General features: G+C 36.0%; 1 protein-coding gene across 2 annotated transcripts; it reads left to right on the plus strand.

Moving 5' to 3' along the window:
* The first annotated feature begins 1,126 nt into the window (after positions 1-1,126).
* On the plus strand, positions 1,127-23,546 carry LOC145567549 (uncharacterized). Of its 2 annotated transcripts, XM_081626853.1 has the most exons (29): positions 1,127-1,239; positions 1,324-1,499; positions 4,839-4,933; positions 5,343-5,442; positions 5,910-6,014; positions 6,209-6,371; positions 8,249-8,369; positions 8,671-8,715; positions 8,795-8,875; positions 9,071-9,165; positions 9,252-9,402; positions 10,522-10,608; positions 11,440-11,559; positions 11,631-11,759; positions 11,943-12,040; positions 12,128-12,251; positions 12,557-12,664; positions 12,892-13,033; positions 15,342-15,452; positions 15,525-15,588; positions 15,702-15,777; positions 16,068-16,250; positions 16,356-16,466; positions 19,339-19,497; positions 19,582-19,740; positions 19,976-20,200; positions 20,437-20,607; positions 22,429-22,538; positions 22,653-23,546. In XM_081626853.1, exons 2-29 carry the CDS (start codon positions 1,337-1,339, stop codon positions 23,194-23,196), a joined length of 3,840 nt encoding a protein of 1,279 aa, XP_081482979.1. In that variant the 5' UTR covers positions 1,127-1,239; positions 1,324-1,336; the 3' UTR covers positions 23,197-23,546. The 2 variants fall into 2 exon arrangements, with proteins under 2 accessions (XP_081482979.1, XP_081482978.1); XM_081626852.1 differs by having other exon boundaries at positions 1,137-1,499.

Raw genomic sequence — 23,546 nt, forward strand, 5'->3', positions numbered from 1 at the left:
CCCAAAACCTGGATAGGAAATGGAAAAGAGATCCAAAATACTTTGATTTATTACACTTAATGAAAGTATATCTTAAGGTACAAGATCTGTACCCCGTAATAACCCACTGTACATAGCACAATTAAAACCCCAAAACCAAACCCACGAACCCTCCATCAAAACCTAGATTCAGCAATCAAACCCAGAACTCTCCATCAAAACCCACGAACCCTCCATCAAAACCAAACACATGAACCTAACAACCATGAACAACCCTTCGACGAACCCACACACCCTTCTCTATCTAGATCTAGAGTTTTGATGGTTAAATTCGACAATAAAACCTTTGAATTTGGGTTTCATCGCCAATGAGGGAAAAAAAAGCAAAGGAAGAGAGAGAAAACGAGGCGGCGATGTAGGTGGTGGTTGCCATTGAAGATGGTGGTGGTGGTGGTCGGTGGTAGTGGCGGTGGTGATGGTGATGGTGGTGGTTACCATTGAAGGTGTGGTTGCCATTGAAGGTGGTGGATTATGAAGGAAGAGAGAGAAACTTATGAAGGAAGATGTTGAATGTAGATGGAGGAGGGGAATGAATTAGGATGAATGTGGTGGTGTGGTAAAATTAATTAACCATAGGGATTAATGTAATAAGATTAGATTTATAATTTAATTAAGATGTTTTAAAAAAAAGTAAGGGTAAAATTGTCATTTTGTAGTCAAAAACTTACTAAATAAGGAAAGTAAAATATTTATTACGAGTAATGTGAAGCGGCTATTTTAGGGAATTGTTGCGAGTAATATGAAGCGGAGGTAGTATAATTTTCCTATTAAAAAAAAAAGTTTTAAGGGGGCGTTTGGTTCAAACAATGGTATGAGTTTAAAATGAGGAATGAAACCTGGGTGGTATGAGGTTGGAATTTGATATTTGATTTCATGGGTTTGGTTTTTATCTAGGAATGACAGATTCCTTTTTAATTTTAAACCTAAAGGTATGGGTATGAGGCATACCCATCTCCCCCCTTGGGTTTCAAAAACCCTTATATTGGGGATTTCAGGTGTGGGTTTGAAAAATGAAATTTCTAAAAACAAACAAAAGTATGAGTTTTGATCGTTACAATGCTTGAACCAAACACCCCCTAAAAAGACTTGTTTGCGTGTGCTGACAAGGCGAAGAAGAGGGTGTTCTTAACTCTTAAGCACGATCTGATCTGGTCGACGCGACTCACGGCCGTGGCCAGTGCTTCATTTCACGGACATTGGGTTTGCACTTTGCACCTTCACAAAATCAATTCATAGTTCATACCATCATCAATTACATTTGTGAATTGTGATTCCAATTCTTAGGAGAGAGACAAAAATGGCGGATCCTGCTAACACAACGCTTGGTAAGATGTTAATGGACCACATAACTCCCGTTGTTATGGTGCTTTCTACTCCTCTTGTTGAAGATTCTTGTCACAAGAATGGTCTTAGCTTTGTTGATCTGCTCTCCCCTTTCTCTTCTTTCGACAACGTCGACGGTACATCTTTTTTCTCTTGAATTTTTCATTGAATCGTTGATTTGGTTAGTGGGATGTTGTTTTAGCTTGAGTGATTTTCTGGGACTGGTTTGGATTTTGCTGTTTGTGATTTGAAATGCCGTTGCGAATGGGTGTGTAATGTTTGGTTCGAGTATTTTGATTGCGCGATTGTGATGTTTTAACTTTTAATTGATCTTGTGCAACTAAATTATTTGTTGGGGGTTTAATATTTTTGAACAATCTTAACTGTAACTGAGATGGTGGATTATTGTGAATTAAGTGAATGCTGGAAGTGTAGACTGAGTGTTGCTTGATTCTCCAATACATGATTGCCGGGTATTAATTAGGCCCAATTGTACTACATTCGTGTATTAATTCATCGTCTATGGTTTGCGGGGATCAGGTGATTATGCCAACATCGACGACATGTATTTATCTTTCTAGCATTTGTGAAATCGTTCGGCGAATTCCGGTTTTCTTATATTTGTTTTTAGTTTTTCCACAAGATACAGGGAGCAGTGTGTAAAAAGTCTCTTGCTTTGGGCGACATCTTGAGAGGAACCTTATGGATAGTGGGTTTAGATGAATTGTTGTAGATTGGGTTGGCAGTGGTTTTGGATAACCATACACTGTTTGTAATCTGTATGCAATTGAAGGAAACGTGGGTCTTGTCTATTACACGTTTCAGCTGTTTGTTAGATTTTAAAACTTGTGGTTCGCTTGCCTATCCAATGTTTCCGGATGAATTGCTGCAATGCACTCACCATATGTGGGTTAGAGCAGTGATCTTTAGTGGTGTAGGGATGGCAACGGGTCGGAGTCGGAGCGGATTATGCTAAATCTGACTCCGACCCGACAGGAAGTCGGAGGCTAAATCCGACTCCGAGACTTTGACTCCTACTCCGACTCCGACTTCAATATCCGATCTCCGACTCCAACTCCGATCCGACCCGAGTTTTTTTTCGTTATTCAATATAGTTTGAGAAATTGGGCTATTTGGGCCTTTACAACCCACACCCAATGCCACCATGACCCACACAAAAATCCACTATCTACTGGAGTCGGAGTCGGATAATCCGTTAGAATCGGACATTTGTCGGAGTCGGATTTTTTGTAGGATCCGACTCCGACCCTCCTCGGAGTCGGATTATTATAACGGAGTCGAAGTCGGATTACTTTTTTCTCGGACTCAGAGCAGATTTTTTTACCTCGGATCGGGGCGGAGTAGGGTCGGATCCGGATTGGATTGCCATCACTACAGTGGTCACAAACCTGAAAATTCTTAAGATTTTTCAGCAGAAATAATTAGTTGATACCTCATACCCGGTGAATCTAGGTACTTTTGTTGTCTTACTTCCAATAGTCTGATCCACAGTTAGGTGTTACTCTTGTTAGTCAATCACATGTGGTATGAGTTGAGTGTTAATGAGGATGCTTAAGGTTGTGAATGGTTTTGTACTCAAGTGGGTCTTATGGGTGATATGAGTGATGGAGAACCTCTCCAATCATCAAATAAAATTCAATTCAATTCAGAGTATTGTAATTGACACAAAATAAAGTGAATGATTATAATTATATGGCTACATGTAAATTGTATTAGAATTATTGTGGCCTAACGTCATGGCTTCAGGTGTTTTAATGTGATGTTCCTGTGGAAAAAATGAAGGATATTATGATAAGTTAAAAATGTGATGTATGTTGTATCAGTTTCAACCCCACCAGACCCGGGTATGGACACAGAAGGTAGGATGGGGGCCTGGGGGGAAATCGGACGTAGCTATCAATCATCAAGATTAATCAGATTGGCCTTTTCTTCCTTTTTCCCAAAAAAGTCTCAAAGACCTACTAGGTTGACTGAAAGTGTAGGGCTTCCAGTCATTGTAGTGAGATGATTCCCTTGCTTGCACTTATGTCATTGGTAGCTGCCAGCATTAATCTGCATGTTATTGTGGGAAAGAGACGGAGTTGAGGGAGGTGGACTATTGGTCAATCTGTCCATTTTTTAACTTTCACGTGCGTCTGTTCTTACCTCTCTGTTTTGCCCCTTGGATGCAACTATCTTTTTTTTTTTTTATTATTTTTTTCCGGGTCTTTTTCTTTTGTATTTAAGATGAATCCATTGCCATTATATGCTTCCTATGTTCTTTTAGTTATCTATATCTTTTATACTCCCTCCGTCCCTTATTAATAGTCCCTTATGGACAATTTTCACGGGAATTAATAAACATAAATAAGTCGTAAAGTACATGGAAAGGTAAATTTACAGTGGATATGCAAAGAAATAGAGAGAGAAAGTAATAAAAGTATATGGAAAAGTAAAATTTACATGGGAAAGTTAAATTTGCACAAATATTGTTGCAAATTGGAGCAAATTTTGGTAAAAAATTAATATTAATGGTACTTGAAAAAAGCAAATGAGACTATCATTTTGGATTTAAAATTAGCCATAAAGGACTATCAATAAGGGATGGAGGGAGTATTTTTTATAACTTGTGGCAATTGCCTTTTTTTTTTTTATTTTTTTTTTTATAGAATTTAGGACACTTGCATGATTTTTTGATTTTCCCTATTCTTGTATGATTTTAGATTATAAGAGATAGAATACCTTGTAATTCGGGAAAGAAGAATTCTATGTCTCAAAACAAGGGGTTGCGGGTCATTAACTCCTCTACAATGGTGACGATTCAGTTAGAGACTTATGACATTCTTAGAAAGCTTGTTAACATTTATGAGAAAAAGGGTTTATATGACGCAATCTAGACAGGTTGTGATGGTAGAGTGATTTTGTTGATGGCACTAATTGCATAGGAAATTAGGAATCTAAAGATTTTTCCTCTACTTGTTAGTGAGGGGTTTTTCGAGTATATTGTTTGTGTTCCATTTAAATCTTGTTTCTTGACTTAGATCTTTCCTATTTGTGCTCGCCCTTAGCAAGCATGACAATTACCACTATAGAGATAAAAAGTACCTCCTTTGTTTCTCATTGCCTTTGACTTTTATGGTATTTATGATGCTAATTTAAACCATGTTATTACTAATATGTAAAGACAAATTTAATTTTAATTGCTGTTGGGCTAAGCTTAAAGTATGTCTTTCAGATAGTTCAATAACTTCTCTACGCACAATCTTTAGTTGATAAGTTGTTGATATAATTAAAAGGTTTTTAATAGAAAAGTGAATGTGATTGGAGAAAGTGGCTATTATTTCATTGAAAAAGGGAATGGGATAGAATATAGTGGGTTTTTTTTTTTTTTTAATTATATGTGAGCAAGAGTGGGGTCCTAATACAAAACTTTTTACTTATATTTTTTTTTTATGTTGTGTTTTACTGTGCTGCAGTGCCTGTACGGACAGCAAGTGACCAGCCTTACAGGATTAGGAAGTTCAGATTGCGATTATTCTATGCTTCTGATATTCGAAAACCAGAAGTTGAGGTATATTTTCATTTTAGTCTACGGGTTTACTGAATGGAAATTTCAAAGATGGAGAAAAGTTAACTTTTATGTTGTGGGACAACTTTATCTTATATATTGTTTTGCAATTTCTGTTGGAACACTTATTCGTTCTATTTAATTTTAATAACTATGAAACATTTTCTGCAATGAAACATTTTCTGCAAAAACAAGAAATGATTAGGGTCTTTAGGAGGATTTATGTCTTGTGTTTTCATTGCACTTTCAATATAAATTGTCTAAATGCCTATTAATTTCCTCTTTTCATTGGAGAGCATCAATGCAAAGAAATTGGAAAAAGGTTTCGTTGCTTAAATTTAAATTTTCAAAAGAGGGGGTAACTTATTTGGTTTCATGGGCATGAATGCTTAATTTGTTGTTGTTCATCTAGACAGCAAAAGCGTGGTTGAAGAAAGTTGTTACTGACGCTGGGGAAAAGGATAATTATCACGAATCTTCAGTGCTACATAGGAATGAAAGTATCCTCCCACGTGAGTGTACTTCTCGTATCTATTAATTAGTTATCTGATTTATAAAGATAAGGCTGTCACCTGTGTATTCTGCTGATCCTGATTGTGAAGGCAAGCAGCATGTTCTTTATCTTTCTGTAACATGCAGTGTGTGTGTGTGCTCTTGATTGGGAAATCTGGCTGGAGAATAATTCTTCTGCTTGTATTTCCTGTTGCGCAGTCAATGGCATTATTACATACTATCTATGAAAGTTTGAGTTGACCTTCAATATTTTTGTATGCCATGCATGGGGGCTAGGGTTGAGCAAGAGAATATTCTTTTCTGCTTGTTGTATATCCTATTTTGCACTTTATGGTCCCATTGCTTGTCTTTCTATGATTTTGAATTTTTGATGATCCATAATCTTTGGCATTAAATTTACAGTTGTTTAATGAAGGCAATTGGAATCTGGGTCTTAAAAACTAATATCTTTCTGCAATATTTGCAGTTCCGGAGTCAAAGGCATTGCCATCTTGGTTCCAGATTTTCAACCAAGAGCTAATACAAACCTCATCGTTTTCTGATCATGAAGCATTTGACCATCCTGTTGCTTGTGAGTATCTTGTTAAAATTTCTCCTGTGCAGGTCCCAGATGGGCACTTGTCTGTTTGTGCATCCTTTTAAGCACTTGCTAATTAGTATTTAGTATCATACTATCATACTTTTTACAGACTGAAGAATTGTGAGAAAAGAAATGGAAAGCATTTTCTAAAGTGACGCTTTAACTCCTGTTTAAATCTTGTGCAGGCCTTTTGGTTGTTTCATCGAAGGATGAAAAACCAATAAATAAATTTGTTGACCTTTTCAACAATACCAAGTTGCCCTCTCTTCTGAATGATGGTGCAATGGATCCTAAAATTCTAAAACACTATATTGTTTTGCATGACAATCTAGATGGTCCTCTGGAAAAGTGAGTAGTATTTCCTTAAGGCATGTTTCTCTGATGTGAGCAATTTGTTAATTTATTTAAATATATGGTTGAAGATGTGCCTCTTAGTCAGGATGACATGCTGAGTTTGCTAATTTGTTTCTTGTTGTCATAGGTTAAATCCATGGTTAAGTTAACAGTTGCTTACCAATTCCATGCCAAAGTCATCTCAAACAAAACAAAAATCCATCTAATCCTGGTAAATTATGGAATTAAAACACGGCCAAGTCAAGCGCATAACTTCTGTTTTGTAATGGATTGTGGAGTTGCTGTTTGGCGAAACCTTTTCATAAAAAACCACACCTTTTCATTGAGTCGTCCGTTATGTAACGGTGACTCGCTGTGTTAGAGCTTCTTTTTTTCCCTACACGTCTATTATTTTGTCAAAACTGGCTAAAATATATGTATGTAGCTAATGAAACTTATTTATCTCAGCAATCATTCATTTACCATATATATAACCCACTTATATGATGATAGGTTTGGTAATATTATGTAAAAAGAATGCGTTTAGACTAAAAAATGTGAATGAGGTTATAATGCATTTATGTGAATCTTTTGAAAAATATATCTATTATTGCAAGCAACAATGCGACCTATATGTAATCTCTTAAGGGAAGCCCACAATTCATCATGGAAGCCAAACAAACTCCACCGATCTAACTTGCTACTCCGATGTGTAAAGAGACGTGTGAACAAGACTCAGTGCTAGCAAAGCAAGCAGAAATTCGGTGACATAAACAAACCCGGCCTTCACACTGAGCAATATTAATTTCTGTTAAACTACTTTTAACCTGTAATCCTGTAACCACCTCATATATCTGCTACATGGTAAGAAGCTAAGGATGTTCTTGAAACTTTCTAAGACAGTAGCCAAAAATAAATTAGTGTTAACCATACTTCTTCCTAACATTCTCCGACGTCAACTATACAACTGAAAATAAAAGGAAAGAGAAAGTGCCTTGCTGTAATCCTTGAGATGATGAAAAAACACTCTTTTGGGGCACACCACAACTAGAAAATTAAGCATTAGACAAACATCCGCAAATTCAATGCCTCCACCCATCGCCAAATCCATTACTCTTAAATACACGAAAGTTCCAACTCATCCTTTCATGAGCCCTCTCAAAGTCCAGCTTAAAGACGATCCCCTTGTCTGACTTTCAATGTGCCTCATCTATTGCTTTATGAGCCACTAAAGCCGTATCCAAGATCTGTCTTTCTTCCTCAGAAGTAGTACATTGAGACTGAGCGATGTTTTAGACAAAATTTCTCCCAACCAGTTTGTGTTAACACCTTGTCACAATATTATAGGCACTAATAAGGAGACTGATGGGATGGTAATCAATCACCTTGATTGATTGGTCTTTTTAAAGAATTAGAGTATTGGACAATAAAGGTGGAATTTATTCTTTTTCCAATAATTTCTTAATCACAAAACTCTAAATAGTAAAGGAAGAAGTAAGAAACTCTTCTTCGATCACATCCCAACAATCCTGGAAAAAAGCCATTGTGAACCCATTTGTTCCCTATACGGCTATACCTTGTCTCCATTGCAAACACCGCTCTTTTAGTTTATTTCTTCCATATACTAATATGTACCATGATTAGGGAGCTCTATTAATCAATTTCCTGTATTATTTCCTCCAAATTGCATCTTACATCATTATTAATTAAGTACTTCTCTATCTGGATTTCTGAGAGGTATATTTGTAACTGTGGCATCACTTACAGTAACACTTTTAGGTCGCTGATCATGAATTTCTCTTTCCTAAGATGCACTTGTATTGTTATGTTTATCTTGAACTCTTGAAGTGTGACATTGAATACTAATTGTGTGCCACCATTTTCTGTTTTAGGGCATCAAAGATCTTGTCAGAGATGAAAAACACATATGGATCAAATGATTGTCAATTGTTGTGCATCAATTCTTCACAGGGTGGATCAGTAGATAGTCAGGCGAACCCTTGGTCTTCTTGTGTAAGTTTATGTGAAATGTCCTGAATGATCTTTCACTTTCTATGTATATTAATACTCTATGCTTTATATCTACATCTAATCTTTCACTTGAGACTTTCTTAGTGATAAAAATACTCATCATGGACTGGAACAGAGTGTGTCTCACCTTGTATTGGTATATATGCATATGTACTTCGTCCTTGGTTTGTATATCCATGCATGGTTTAGATTAAGTCATAGGTACAAAGTGATGTTTATCTATTTTTTAATTTTTTCTGCTTTTTGGTTCTTCATTTTTTCTTTTTTTGCATTCTGGTTGCAGAAACAAATCAAGGAACATTTTCTCGACACTGATAATATTGATCAGGTGATTCTCCGTCATTTTTTACGTCCTTTGATTTAGATCCGTCAGCCTTCTTTTAATATATTTTTGTTGAACTGAGCAGATTAAGGTCCTCATGCAAGACCTAACGACCAAACACGTAATTCCACACATGGAGCAAAAGATACGGGCCTTAAATCAGCAGGTTTCTTTTGTTGTTCTTTGTGTCTATTCTTCTCTCTTGCCTCTCTCTCTCTCTTTCTCTGAATAATTTTTTCTCTTTTCTTTTTTCCATTTTTTTGGCATCTTTTCCTGTAAATAGTCCTGATATTTTCGTTAAATTTTAGCCCTGTTAATTGCCTCTTTGGGTATGTGAATTTGCATCTCTGTGTGTACTTAGGTTTCTGCTACAAGGAAAGGTTTCAAGAACCAAATAAAAAATTTGTGGTGGAGAAAAGGGAAGGAAGATACACAAGATACCCCTGATGGCCCAGCGTATGCTAATCTGTATTCTTTGCTTACTTGCATATATTTATTTATCTTAAATTTTAATCATGCTGTTCTTTTCTCCTTTATTAAAGGTATACTTTCAGCTCCACTGAATCACAAATTAGAGTGTTGGGTGATTATGCCTTCATGCTAAGAGACTATGATCTTGCTTTATCAAATTACCGACTTATTTCCATGGACTATAAGCTTGACAAATCCTGGAAACGTTATGCTGGTGTTCAGGTATCTTTCATTTTCATATATTGCTGTCATTTATAGGGGTCTTTATAATAATTTTCTTACCAGTCATTTGAGCTTCTTGATGTCTATATTAAGGAGGCTCTGACATTAGTCCCAAATTGTAGCCTTTATGTCAAGTATGATCCTTCTCCATTTTACAGCAAAACTTGTTTGATGTTACTGTTGAGTTGTTTGGTTGACAACATAAAATGAGGGAAGTGGAAATTCATGGGAATTGATAAGTTAGATTGTTTTTTGATTGACACAAAAAAACACAATGGGGAAATTTAATTTCCCACAAAACAGGAAAGTAAGTTACCAAGGCCCCCCTTGGTCAATCAAAATTCATGGGAATTTTAAATTCCCATGTTGCCATCCAAACAAATTAAGGAAATCTAATTAATTAGGGAAAAAACTTCTCATGGGAATCTAATCCTCGTGTTAACCAAACAATCACTGTGTTTTTGTGAATCCTCCTTTGTGTATCCATCATTTTTTTCTCTTCTTCCCAGTCCCTTCTTTGTGAAATATTACTAAAGAAGAATTCTGTACACTCTGGACAGCTGTGGCTATAAATGTCTGATACCTTGTCCAATTTTCTTAAACATTAAACATAAAGCAGCAACTATTCCAACAACATTCTAATATGTATCTTGCTATTAGGGCTTGAATAGCTTCATATATGTTAGCTTTACCTGTAACTGGACAAAACTGGTTCGGTATGCCAGGCTACTGTTTGGGTCTTCTGGCTTCAGTGGATTATATATTCTCTTCTATAGATGCATACTGCTTAGGGTGTATTTTTTGTGGGATAGAGGTGTTTACCTAGTTTCCTTTTGGTGCAACTCTCTGGGTTTTCCAGGCCTTAGCTAATTTTATGCATGGATGCACACAGTCTGCTATTTTAATTATGTTCTGAATGTTTACTACTCTGATTTTGTAATGGATTTTTTCTTGGAACTGGTCAAAATCAAGTCTAGTACAGAATAGAGAGGCTGTTACAATTGTCTGAAATTGTTTAAACATGCAGTATAATTATATTCATGATAGGCAATCAAGCTAGCATTGTATTTTTGCTTTTAAGTTTCTTCTTGTGGTTTATATTCAATCTATTGGTTGCAGGAAATGATGGCATTGACATACTTTATGATGGATCAAGCAAGCAAGGAAGCAGAGAGCTGCTTGGATAGTGCCTTCACTACATACTTAGTATGCATCTTTCTTCTCCCTTGCAGCTGTTTTTAGCTTATTATAGTTGAATTTAGATTAAGAAAATCTTACTTCAATGTAAAAGTCTGTTACTGGGTTTATGAAGATGATTTTGTCTATGGATGATGGTGCTGTAGCTAAAGATGGGCACGGGCCGTGCCGGCACGGCACGGCGGCCCACCTGTGGGCCGTGGGCTGTGCCGTGAACAAAAATCTGGAAATTGGCACGGGCACGGCACGAGGCACGGTGGGCGGCACGGTGGCCGGCCCGTGGGTCGGCACGCTGGCACGGCCGGGCACGGCACTCATAATTTCCTTTTTTTTTATTATATGTATTGTTGTTTTTTTGCTAAATTAATAGAATTATTTATATAAATTTAAACATAATTAGATAAATAATTTATATAACCTTGATTAAAATAAAGTTGTTCAAAACAAAATATATTAACATTAACATAAACATAAATTAATAACATTATTTATATAAAATTAAGTTGTACTAAAATATATATATATATATATATATATATATATATATATATATATATATATATATATATATATATATCGTTTTTTATTTACTTTTTTTATAAAAAAAAAAGAAAAAGAAAAGTGGCACAGTCTGGCCCGCGGCCCGGCCCGGCAGGCACGTGGGCCGTGCCGTGCCGTGGGCTGGGGTGTGCCAAATTTAGGCACGGAACGGCACAGCCCGCCGCGGAGCCGGCACGGCACGCCCACCACCGCGGCATGGCCAGGCACGGCCCGCGGCGGCACGGCACGGCCCGTTGCCCATCTTTTCATTTGTGTGACAATGATTCTAAAATGCTGCAGAAACTTGGGCTGCGAGGCCAGCAAAATGCTGTTCGTTGTGGGCTATGGTGGGCTGAGATGTTGAAGGCAAGGGATCAGTATAAAGAGGCAGCCAGTGTTTACTTCCGTGTTTCTGGTGAGGTAATGCTCCTTTTTCACCAACTTGTCTTGTGAACATGGCTTCAAAGTCTTACATTCACCAACTTCTTCAGGAACCATTGCAGTCAGCAGTAATGCTTGAGCAAGCATCTTACTGTTTCTTATTTTCAGTGCCACAAATGTTACGAAAGTATGGATTTCACCTCATTCTTTCGGGTGATTCTTATAAAAAATGTGATCAGGTACATTTACTGAACAACAAGGGCCTTCAAGGTTTCTTATTACTATGTAATTCTTTTTTTTTTTTCCTTTCTTTCTCCCTTTTTCTTTTAAATTTTTTTTTTTTTAATTTTTTTATTTTAAATTTGTATTTATATTTTTTGTTGTTGTTGTTTTGTAAATTTAATGTTAATCATGCGCATCAGATGAAGCACGCTATTCGTACATACAAAACTGCTCTTTCTGTATTCAGTGGGACTTCCTGGGGTCTAATCAAAGATCACATACATTTCCAACTTGGCAAGTAAGATGAATGATATACATGAATTGGTGCACCTTAAATTTGACTTGTTAAAAACTCTTAGTCTTCACATTTTTTCTGGGTCATCAGGTGGTTTGCTTTACTTGGAATGTTTGATGTGGCAATTGAGCATATGCTAGAAATTCTGGCCTGTACCCATCAATCCAAGGCAGCACAGGAGTTATTTCTTGGGGATTTTCTTGAACTTGTTCAGGTAGGTCACTAAAGTAATGATGATTTGTTAAAGTTTGTCCTCATTGTGCTTCATGTACTGTTTCAGTAGTTCAGCAGCCTTCAGCTTTGTCGTCTCCTGATAGTCTACCTTACAAAGACCTGGATTTTAAAATGTTATTGGAACTGTCTCCTAGTCTGGAATTTTTTGTGCACAAATTTCCTTCTGGTTCCACATTAACAAATTGGCTTTCTTCTTGAAGTGGTTGAGGCACTTAAAACTTTAAAGTTAGGGTCGCAGGTTAAATATTGTATGGCTTTGTTGACATTCTGTTTGATACTCTACAGAAAACAGGGAAAACATTTGAAGTTTGCAGACTTCGTTTGCCTGTTGTCAAGCTCCCTTCACTTAGAGTCGTCTTTGAAGATCATCGAACATATGCTTCACCTGCTGCTGTGAGTTAAATTGCTTCTGCAATGAAACCTATGTTCCATATGCTATTTGTTTCCTAAATGTCTCTGATTTAAATAGTTTTTTTTTTGCCTGTTCGGCTGTTTGTCTTGAGAGAAGACAATCCTAACCTAATCGTGTACCTTTGTCTCTCAAAATAAAAATGCAAAAAAAAGAAAGAAAAGAAAAGATAGAACCAAGGGTTTGACAAACCTGTGTTGTTATAATCTAGGTTGGTGTAAGAGAAAGCATGTGGAAGTCATTGGAGGAAGACATGATTCCATCATTATCAAATGCCAAATCTAACTGGTTGGAATTACACACGAAGCTTGTGCCGAAGAAATGTAAGCAATCAAGCATCTGCATTGCTGGAGGTATGAGGATTTCAGATTTTCAGGGTAGTAGAATAGCTGGTGTAATTGCTTCCATCTTTTATATCAAATAGTGATATGTTGAGGATTAGGGGCAGCATATTAGAACTACTTTTTGCAATTTTATGTGGCATTTCTTAACTGACCTAACCAGAAAAGTTGAATGATAGTCTTTGTTGAATTATATTTTAGTTCTGCTTAATTACCACATCCAAACACTATCTTAATTGCAAATATTTATCAATCAGGTATTTCTATAGTCAGCTGCTTTTCTACCTCATTACTCTATGATGTTGAAAATCAATTGTTATATTTCAAAAATTGTGAAAAAAGGTGTTTGAACTCTTGTACCTGGATAAATAAAGTAAGTGACTACATGGTAGGCTGCAGATCAAAAGGCTGGATATTGCTCTTCCTTTAGTTTGCGGGTCTTGTTTAAGAAAAATGGGAGACTAGAATTCCTTTATTCCTAATCTGTGGAATTGCTGCATCTATGTGAATAATTCCTTAATTTCCTTTGGCCTGAGATTTGGTTGGCGGGGGGGGGGGGGGGGGGGGGGGGGGGGGTGTTGGGGTAGGGAAGTAATGTGAAATGGTCTAATGATGACCTTTTTATGTGAACCGTTCTACCTTTGGGAGAGAAAACTTTGATAATTGTTTGACAATGTATCAGTAATATTGTCTAATGATGACCTTTTTCATTTAAATTATGCTACATTTGAGAGAGAAGAACTTGAAAATTGTATGACAGTATGTAGTGAAATTGTCTAATGATGAACATTTTCATGTTAAGTATGCTAGTTTCGAGAGAGAAAAATTTGAATATTGTTTGACAAAGTATTTAATGAAATTGTCTAACAATGAGCTTTTTCATGTAAAGTATGCTAGTTTTGAGAGGGAAAAGCTTGAAAGTTGTTAGACAAAGTATATATCCCACTGGAGTTTGGTGTTTGGGGTTGAAGGGGAACATTTACTTATTATAGGAGTAAGAAGATGGCTCTGAATTATGCTTTGGACATCTGGTATACAGTAATGTTTATAAATTATACCTTCCCTTGGCAAGGTGTAAAGCTGCTGGTATTGAGGATATGGTTTGATTTTGGGAGTTATCCTTGCATCATTTTTTAACCTTGGCTAAGAGGTGCAGTGTTATTGTGATTTTTCATTTAGGGCATGCCTGGCATTCATCAACTTATTAAGGGGGTAAAAATTAAATGTGGTAGATTATATCGGAGGATTATATGAGAGGTTGGTGGGTAAGTTTTTTATATTATTTCTTATATGTTATGTCCATTGTTAGTGCCACTACCACCAAACGAAAAGTTTCATATTAGGTAGTTAAATAAAAAAAAAACATTTATTTATTTACAAGATGTATGTCATAATAAGTTCACAAATTTCCCTTTCATTTGTTGTTATGTACCTCTAAGTCTAATATAGTTCACAATGTTAAGTGGCATATGTTGAACTTCTTATGGTAAATTGTGATTATTTTTTGTAAGGTTAAGAGCTTACCACATACTCCCTCCGTCCCCAAAAGATCGACCGTTATGGACAAATTTCATGGGTATTAAGAAAGTTAAATAAGTAGTAAAATTACATTGGAAAGGTAAGTTTACATGGGGTTTGCAAAAAAGTAGAGAGAGAAAGTAATAAAAGTACATGGAAATGCAAAAACCTACATGGGAAAGCTAATTTTGCACAAATATTGTTGCAAATTGGAGGGTATTTTAATGCAAGTGGGATGATCATTTCTGGGACTAAATTTTGGCCATAAGGGTCGAACTTTTGGGGACGGAGGGAGTAATTTATTGGTGTAAATGGGTATGATGTGAAGTTCTGGGGTACAAGGATGAAGTCATCCCAAGTACATTGTTGAAGTTCAGGGCTATTTTATTAAAATTTCCTAAAGAAATTGATGTCATAAGTGAAAGATAGGTAGTCAACGGAAAATCTAAAGGAGTTGGTTGCTGGAGGACTGAAAGTAAAATGGATAGGCTAGTATTCTAGAAGTGCTCTAGGTAGGCCTGTAAGTATAGTTGGGAAGAATTTCAAAACTTAACTCTGCTGTAATACGCCAAGTTTTTCTCCTGGCAACGGGATCACATGCCTTATTGCTTTTGGCTTTTATGGGAGGTTGTGGCTATGACATAGCTATGCTTCCATCCTACATTAGGGAAGTGCAGGTTAATTTGGTTGTTGTTGTTGGTGCTAAATTAATAGAACGAAAACAGGAGGCTTCAGGGTCATTATTTTTGCTTGTGCTAGAGGTGAATTCTAGTTCTCTTATATTCTCTTTTGTATCCTGCAGAAGCAATAAAGATTGATATAGGGTTTTCAAACCCACTTCAAATCCCAATTCTAATCTCAAATGTTTCTCTGATGTGCAAGTACTTCATTACAAGTGACGAAATGGAAAGAGGTCAGTGTTATACTTCTGATCTTGTGCACATCTACCCTTTATTGTTTATCACAACTTTTTGTATTGCCACAGATGATATTGGGTCTTCCACAAATTTACAAAATGATGAACAGCTGAGGGAGTTAATTGCTGGAGGGTATACTTTCTGAGACTTATTACATAATATTGATTAATGATATTCCTACAAAGATGTCTAGCATTGACTTATCTCTGAATTAACATTTGCTTTCTGTTGCTTTATGGATGCAGTGGTGGAAATGCAGACAAAGATACATTTACATTGTCTGAAGTTGAATTTTCTCTCAATGGGGGTGAAACACTACTTGTAAGCTCTACTCTATAAATAATTTAATACTGTTCTGATGAGCTCTAATAAGGAAGTCTTGTTATTCTCTGTTGGTTAAAGTGTAGCAAGCTACTTGGCAAGGCCTGATTTTGGGATGGATGTGAATTTTGAACTTGGCTTACTCGGTTGTTTGAATTGATGGTGCTGAATTATATTGTATTTTCAACAGATAAATCAAATGTATTGGGGCTGTTGTTGTGTATGCATGTAATAAGGCCATTGATCCCTACATTCAAAATGTTTCATTTCATTTGCATGCATGCTTTCAGGTACATTTAACTGTTACCCCCAAAGTAGAAGGGATACTGAAAGTGGTTGGAGTGAGGTGGAAATTATCAGGCTCAGTTGTCGGATTTCAAATTTTTGAGTCTGATCAAGTAAAGAGGAAAAATGCACATAAGAGGAAATCTAAACAATCTAATGGAAATGAACTGACATTCTTGGTTATAAAGGTGCTTCCTATTGCTACTGTCTTATCTTTCTTTACATTTGTGTGCTTATTGATCTTTTTCATTATGCTTAATTTTCTTTCTTTTTTTTTTTTTCCCCGTTTTTAGTCTTTACCAAGGCTTGAAGGTTCCATCCGATCCTTGCCTAAAAAATCATATCTTGGTGAGGTGCATCGTCTTGTTTTGGAGCTGAAAAACCACTCCAAGGTGCCCATAAAGGTATGTATATACTAGATTTACTGGTGAATTTAATTGGTATATATACTTCTTGCATATTTCCTTTGAAAATCATGCAATATGGAGAGATTTCTTATTTTACATTTTATGATGTTCTTCTATTAATCTCATTTTTTGCTGTGATTGCAATTTAATATGGTGGATAATGTAGAGATGGGATCTGAGTTCCTGGATGATTAGAATTTTTGTGATGTAAAGAGAGTTTTGTTGACTGAAAGTTGTGATAGTCAAATTGTACTTTTAACTGCTATGTTATTAATTAGTTCAATATTGTGTTATTCACAGTATTACTATACCTTTCATATTCTTTGCGGGTTCGTATCCTCAGCATGAGTTTAGCTTTATGATGTGTTCTGAAGCCCTCAACCAAACATATTTCATATAGAGCCGACAAGGAATTCCTTTAATACCATTTTGAATCTGTGGAGCAGCTTGATGAATTCAGGAGATCCTTTTAGGAGGCCCAATGACCATAGATAAACCTATCCAAATTTTTACAATGTGATGGCTGGCTGTAAACTGACTCGCTGTATCTGCTCCTATCTTTTTTTGTGGTCAATATCCACAATGCAGTGTATTACAGACTGTTTGTTCTGAATTACTGATGCATAAAAGATTGTAGTAATGGGAGAGGTTAGATTACTATTAAGACGCATTTGATTCAGTGTGTCCTAGAATGCGTTTGGGGAACAATTATGAGAATAGAGCCCAGGGATCAGTTTTTTTCATGGAATGCAGATTGCTAAGTTAATTTATCGACTTCATATATATGTAAATCCAAATTTTCTGGTGTAATCTACTATCTTCGTCTTGGTATCATATCTCAGCCGCATCACCATATCACGGCTGCATTTTAATGGATTTTGGGATTACTGCAGCCAAAATTTTAGGTCACAACAGCCACATACCACCCGCATTGCCTGCAAAAATGGTATAGTCACTGTTCATGCGATCGTGACTGCATCTCAGATTTCAAACCATGAATTTCATGCGTGTGGTCCTGTACTACAACCACAGCAAAATCAACAAAGCATTGGTCTCAAAATGAATTTGGTAATAAGTAACCATCCATGAAATGTGGAAGGAAAGCAGAGAGATGAGTTAAAGAAATAAAGTAGAGAAAAGTGAGAGTGAAAAAGTGGAAGTAATCGATAGAAAACATATGGAGCAAGTATACGAGGGTGGTGTAAAGCAGAAACCCAAAGGAGGGACGTTTTATCAAAGAGGCTAAGAAGATATGCAAATTGAGGGAAATTAAAATAAAATATCTTATATACTCTTTTTTTCTTAAAAAAAAAAAAAAATTTAAATGAGAAGATCCTTAAAATGAGAACGATGAAAATAATTTTATTTGCATTTTTTTGAATTGAATGTGCATATTTTTTTTAATTGAATTTGCAACTTTTTTTTGACTCAAGTTTAATGTGATTACTTTTCATCCTTCCAGAAATTTGAAAAAGTCACCATCTTGAAAATCAAAATATGCACATTCAGTTGAAAATATAGACACATTCAATGAATATTTTTTTTGCACATTAATCCTTCTCATTGGATCCCAACCATAATATATGAGATGATTCTTTAATTGAGAAGGGTTTAATGGTTAACTTTGCAACTTTTTTGTATTAAATAAAACTCAAATTATTGTAACTTAATGTGCATATATTCAATGTCCTGATGTAAAAATATGCACATTTTGTTTAATGTTCAAATAAATTGCACATGCTCAAAAAGTTGCATAGTTAGTTTAATAAATATGCCCATTTAGTTATGAAAATATGCACAAAAGTGTATTGCATATATTTCATCGTGGTTGTTGATTACAAATGAATGGTTATGATTCCTTCTTAACCTTCACACACTCAAGCACACCGAACAATTTTATGCACATGGCTAGTATAGGCAGCGAGTCAAACCAGCTCAAATAACTAGCTTATAGCTGACCTCTTATTCCTATTTTCCAAATAGGGCTTATATATCTCTCCTTATCTGTTCCCAACTCGTACTTTGTTTAACTATTATATTTTTCCACTCACGTCTCTTGCTTTTGAATAAACTTTTAAGCCACGTTCACTTTTTCATAATATTTAATCCTCCAATAAACCTTTTATGCAATATTTTTGCTCCATTCAACTATCTTCCCTAGCGTACTCATATCACTCTCAATCACCCTCCAAGTTTTCTTAGGTTATTCTCTAACCTTCACAATACATCACTTCGCTACTCTTCAAGCCTCCTAGCCAATGTATCATGCAAGCTCCATCTTACATGGCCAAACCACCTTAATAAATTCTTCTCATCTTATATTCAATAGGTGTACACCCAACGTTCTTCCTAATCATTATGGAATTATTGACACTATATGCCCTTTCCTGTCTGATGAACTGTTCATAAACTATTATAACTCGATTAGATTTAATAAGGTACCTTTCGTTGTAGATTGATCGGATCTAAAATTTGGGTTAATTGATCTTAATTGGGTTTTGCTACTAGAGAATTTGCAACGGTGGTTAAATACAGTGAGGAAAGTCTATATATTTTCGTTGCAAAGAGTTGTAAATTTTACAGTATATGGCTTAATGCCCCACTAAGCTAGAAAATTTCCATTGCGCTTTTTTTTTTTTTTTTCCACTGTTTCAAGGTGTTTCATATTTTAGGAATTGTTTTCTGACAGGAAGCAATTCTAACATTTAGCCAGCCCAGTATCATTCTTCATGATTGACCTTTATTATTGCTGATTTGTTTCTCCAATTGAACATCAATAAGAAAAAAGGATAAGCTGAATTTTGTATGTTTATAGTTATAAACATTTTGCCTATATTTGTGAGCTTTATTTGAGGCGGATGCCTTGCAGAATCTGAAGGTGAGAATCAGTCATCCTAGATTCCTGGCTTTTGGAAGTCGAGAAGCTTTGAATTTGGAGTTTCCTGCTAGTCTTCGAATGGATAATAATGAAAAACTTGGTCATGCTGTTCAGAGTGATGAAACGGCTTCCCTTTTCCAATTTCCTGAGGTCTGTAAAAGCAGTTCTGTATAAGGTAATGCTTGATCAGTAGTTGCTGTGCATTACATTTATTACATGTTGATTGTTTTCCAGGATTTTGTGATTCAAGGAGAAGAACCAGTCTTGTGGCCTATATGGTTTAGAGCTGCTTTACCAGGAATGATTTCTTTGTATTTAACAATTTATTATGAGGTGGGAGATGTATCAAGCGTCATGAGATATCGTACCCTTCGTATGTGTCATATTTGTGAGGTAAACCACTCCCTTCTCTCATGCTGTGTTATGTAGATCTTCTCTAACTAGTGTACTCTTGCTACTTGTAAGAAACTAATGATACTTTTCCATTTTACCAAAATTTGGGAAGTTTAGGCTCAGCTGTCTTTTCTTTTAAGTAAGGCTGTTAATAAAGTGTCATATTTGTTTGGTTAACACATGAGCACCTGTGCCTGGTAACAAATTAGCCAACTAAAAAATCTTTGTACAATAGGTTTTGCCGTCGCTGGATGTGTCTTTCCATGTCAGCCGTTGCCCATCAAGATTGCAGGAATTTCTTGTACACATGGATCTTGTAAACAAAACTAGTTCACAGAGTTTTGAAATTCATCAGTTGTCATGTTTAGGAGACCAGTGGGACATCACAATGCTCCAACCTGTGAACATCCCATCTCCTATAATGGCAGGCCAAGCATTATCTTGCTTTTTCAAGCTGCAGGTCAGTTAAATAGTTTCTGGTACATGCTATGAGATGTCATTGTGACTCTTGTTTCAAAGAGAAAACGTACACCACTCCCCACCCGACCCCAAAAAATAAAAATTATTAACTCCCCTTATCCACCCATGGATTCCACACATCAGAAAATGTAATTATTAGTGGAAGAAAAGTTGAAGGAGGGAAGAAAATACCTAATCATTCGATTTCCTTAAACTGTTTCTTTTCCTTGGTTTTAGAATGGCAGGAAAGCAACTGTCAAAGAAGATGAAACTTCTCATTTTGAAAGCAGAGGAAGCCATGTAAGATTAGGTGCTAAGGCTCACAATGAAGATTTGTTTGATGTATCTGCCTCACCTTTTGCTGATTTCCATAAGCATGAAAGATTTCATGAAGAAAAAGTTGAGCAGGTTAATTTTCTCTCCTTTGGCTCCTTAACAAATTAAACTTGTATGATCCACGTATCTATCTGCGAAAAGGCTGCATCAATGACGATCAACGTGAGCCAATATTTACTGGCTTAACACAATTTTTTTGACTCATACTTAGTTACCTTCTCAATTGTGTGAACTATCTAAGAGGAAACTAACTTGGTTATCGCTGATAACTATTTCTTAAGGCCTTGAGGGTAGTTAGGAACAGCCGAACAAGCATCTGGAGTCTTTAAAAGCTATAGGGAAAAAGAAACTTGGCTATATTATTGGTGGAGTACTTAGCGTATCTAGACATAAAATAGCATCATCTTTTCTTTCAGAGAAACTTAATGATGGCTTTTTTCTGCACAAGAACAAACATCATGGGATAAAAACCTCAAGCCTTCTGAACGTTTTTAGTTTATGTAGTTTTCTCCCTTGTATTCTTTTCTAGGAGCAATGCCATGAAAGTCTTGTTAGATTTAGTGTCTCTTTTAAATTTTGTTGTACCCCCTCAAAGGACATTTTGATTGTAGCTTATTACTAGAGCTGCAGTAGAGGGGAAAGTTTTTGCTTAAGATTCTTAAGAGGAGCTTTAGTCCCATCAGATGGTGCAGTCTTTGCAAACATGAGAAAGAATCACTTAATCACCTCCTACCTTAATGTCCTGTGGCATCTAAGATTATCTTTTTTAGCATTTGTTTTGTTCAATCTGACAATATCAAAGATTTGTTTAAATCGGAACTTAGTTATTAGAGCTACATAAGTGAGTAAAACTTTGGAAAATTGACTTTTTTCATAAGTACTTGGAAAATGAAATAAATTATGGAAATTTTCTTTTATAGCTATGTATCTTTAGTTTTTTATAAGTTTATTAAATGCTGTATACATTAAAAATAAAAAAAAATAAAAAAAACGTGCAAGGAAATATAGAAACCAAGGTAAATATATAGGTCAACAGGTATGTTCCTTTTTAATTGTTTGGTCTGCCTTCAGCGTGACTTGCATGAACCATTGTACAGAGTGCTTGTTATTTCACCATTTCTTGCCTAACACCATTGATGGATAACCCATGCTACAGGCCACTCCAGTAATCTATGATTCTATGTAAGTAATTTGCACCCAAATTCACCATCTTTTGTATATTCTTTTCTACAACTCCAACCCATCAAACCTAGTATGGCTGTATTTTTATGCATTTTCAAATCTTGGCTACAGGTTTGTATGGCTTTTGCCTTGCAAAATTTACCATTATAATTGACTTTTGTACACTAATAGATGTCACCACATGTGATCTGTCACATGTTGAAAATAAATTTGACTAAATTTTAGCTTCACTAGCTCAGTATAACATCTAGGAGATAGTGTCGTTGCCTTAAAAATAAGGATGCATACATCTAGCTTTTGTTGCCCCCTGAGGGCCCTTGCCCTCCTAGATGCAATTTTGTTACTGGTATTGAGGTAATCAAGTTAAATGACCATTGGTCGAACAGGTGCTGAAAACTGACAAGTATTTTTCATCTGCAGAAGTTACCAAACTTGTTAGAATCACTGCATTTGTCAAGTTAAATTGATTATCTTTAAATAAGTAAATTTGGGTCAATCTAGAAGAAAATTTCGTAGATATTGCTCGACTATCACTTTAGTATATTATGCTGTAACATTGCCGTATCATGAACTCGTGACTGTGCTTTGTTGTTAATGTATTGATCTACAAAATAGATATTGGGTTAAGATTTAGAGATTTAGATAAGAACTAAGGATCTTGGAATTTTGTTGCTGTATATGATTTGACTTAGTTTACTTTTGGCTCATCAGCGGAGATATGCTGAAACAGTGGATTTCATCTTAATGTCTCATCCTCATAATATAAGCACTGAGTCTGCAGATCATTCTCGGCTTTTTTCTCATCACATTTGTCTTTCCAGGTTAGATCTGTGTCAAGATTAATTATCCGTTTCGTATAGTATATACTTTTCAATCTTTTGCCTATTGAAACCACTTCCTCCTTTTTCTGGTGCTAACTGCTTCCTTCTTTGTAGTGTTGCAAGTAATGGCCCTCTTTGTTGGATGATGGATGGGCCCAGAATGATTCACCATAATTTTGGTACCTCTTTATGTGAAATAAATTTAAGGATTAGAATCCACAACTCTCTTGACGCTGCAGTGTCTGTGCACATTGATCTGAACGAATCTGGCTCTAGCACCAGCCAGTCAAATAATTCTAGTGCATTCTCTTCTGAAAACCGAGCTGGATGGCATGAAGTTTCCTTGGCTTCTGAAGGTAAGATCACCTCAGATACCCTTGGAAAGACTCGACATGACCAGCAAATGTCTGGAGAGAATGCATCCCCATTTATATGGTGTGGATCAAGCTCTACCAGAGTCAAAGTGGCACCATTGTCCACAACCGAAGTACCAATTCAAATTTGTGTATTTGCACCGGGCACTTATGATATATCTAATTACCAATTGCACTGGGAATTGTTGCAATCGGAAGGTGATGGTTGTGATGCAGACTCTAAGCAGTCTTCTGGGATCTTTCTAGGCCAATCCTTTTATCTCACTGTGCTGCAGTCCACATAATTGAATATGCTGGAACTTGGTTCTGCATCACATTTATGTGTTGTTCTAAGTACTTGGGTTTCCACCAAAAATCAGAAGTTACTCTTTGGCTTGTATATTATTTATAATCATTGATATCAATTTTGGAAATAGAAAATGTTGAAAGGTTCAAGCATTTTTGTTATGTATGGTTGGAAGTTGGAAGATAGTTTCACCTCCTTTTTAGGTGATCCAGTGTTCTAGTCTTAAGTTGGATGTTTAGGTTAGTAGAGTCGCCAACAGTTTATTTGGATTGGCGGCTTATTTGTACAATTTAATAGAGCTATTGTTAGGACAACTTTGATTGATCAGATGTAATTCATTGCTTGTAT

Source organism: Chenopodium album, chromosome 11, assembly GCF_948465745.1.
Source record: "Chenopodium album chromosome 11, dcCheAlbu1.1, whole genome shotgun sequence".
Classification (NCBI taxonomy): Eukaryota; Viridiplantae; Streptophyta; class Magnoliopsida; order Caryophyllales; family Amaranthaceae; genus Chenopodium; species Chenopodium album.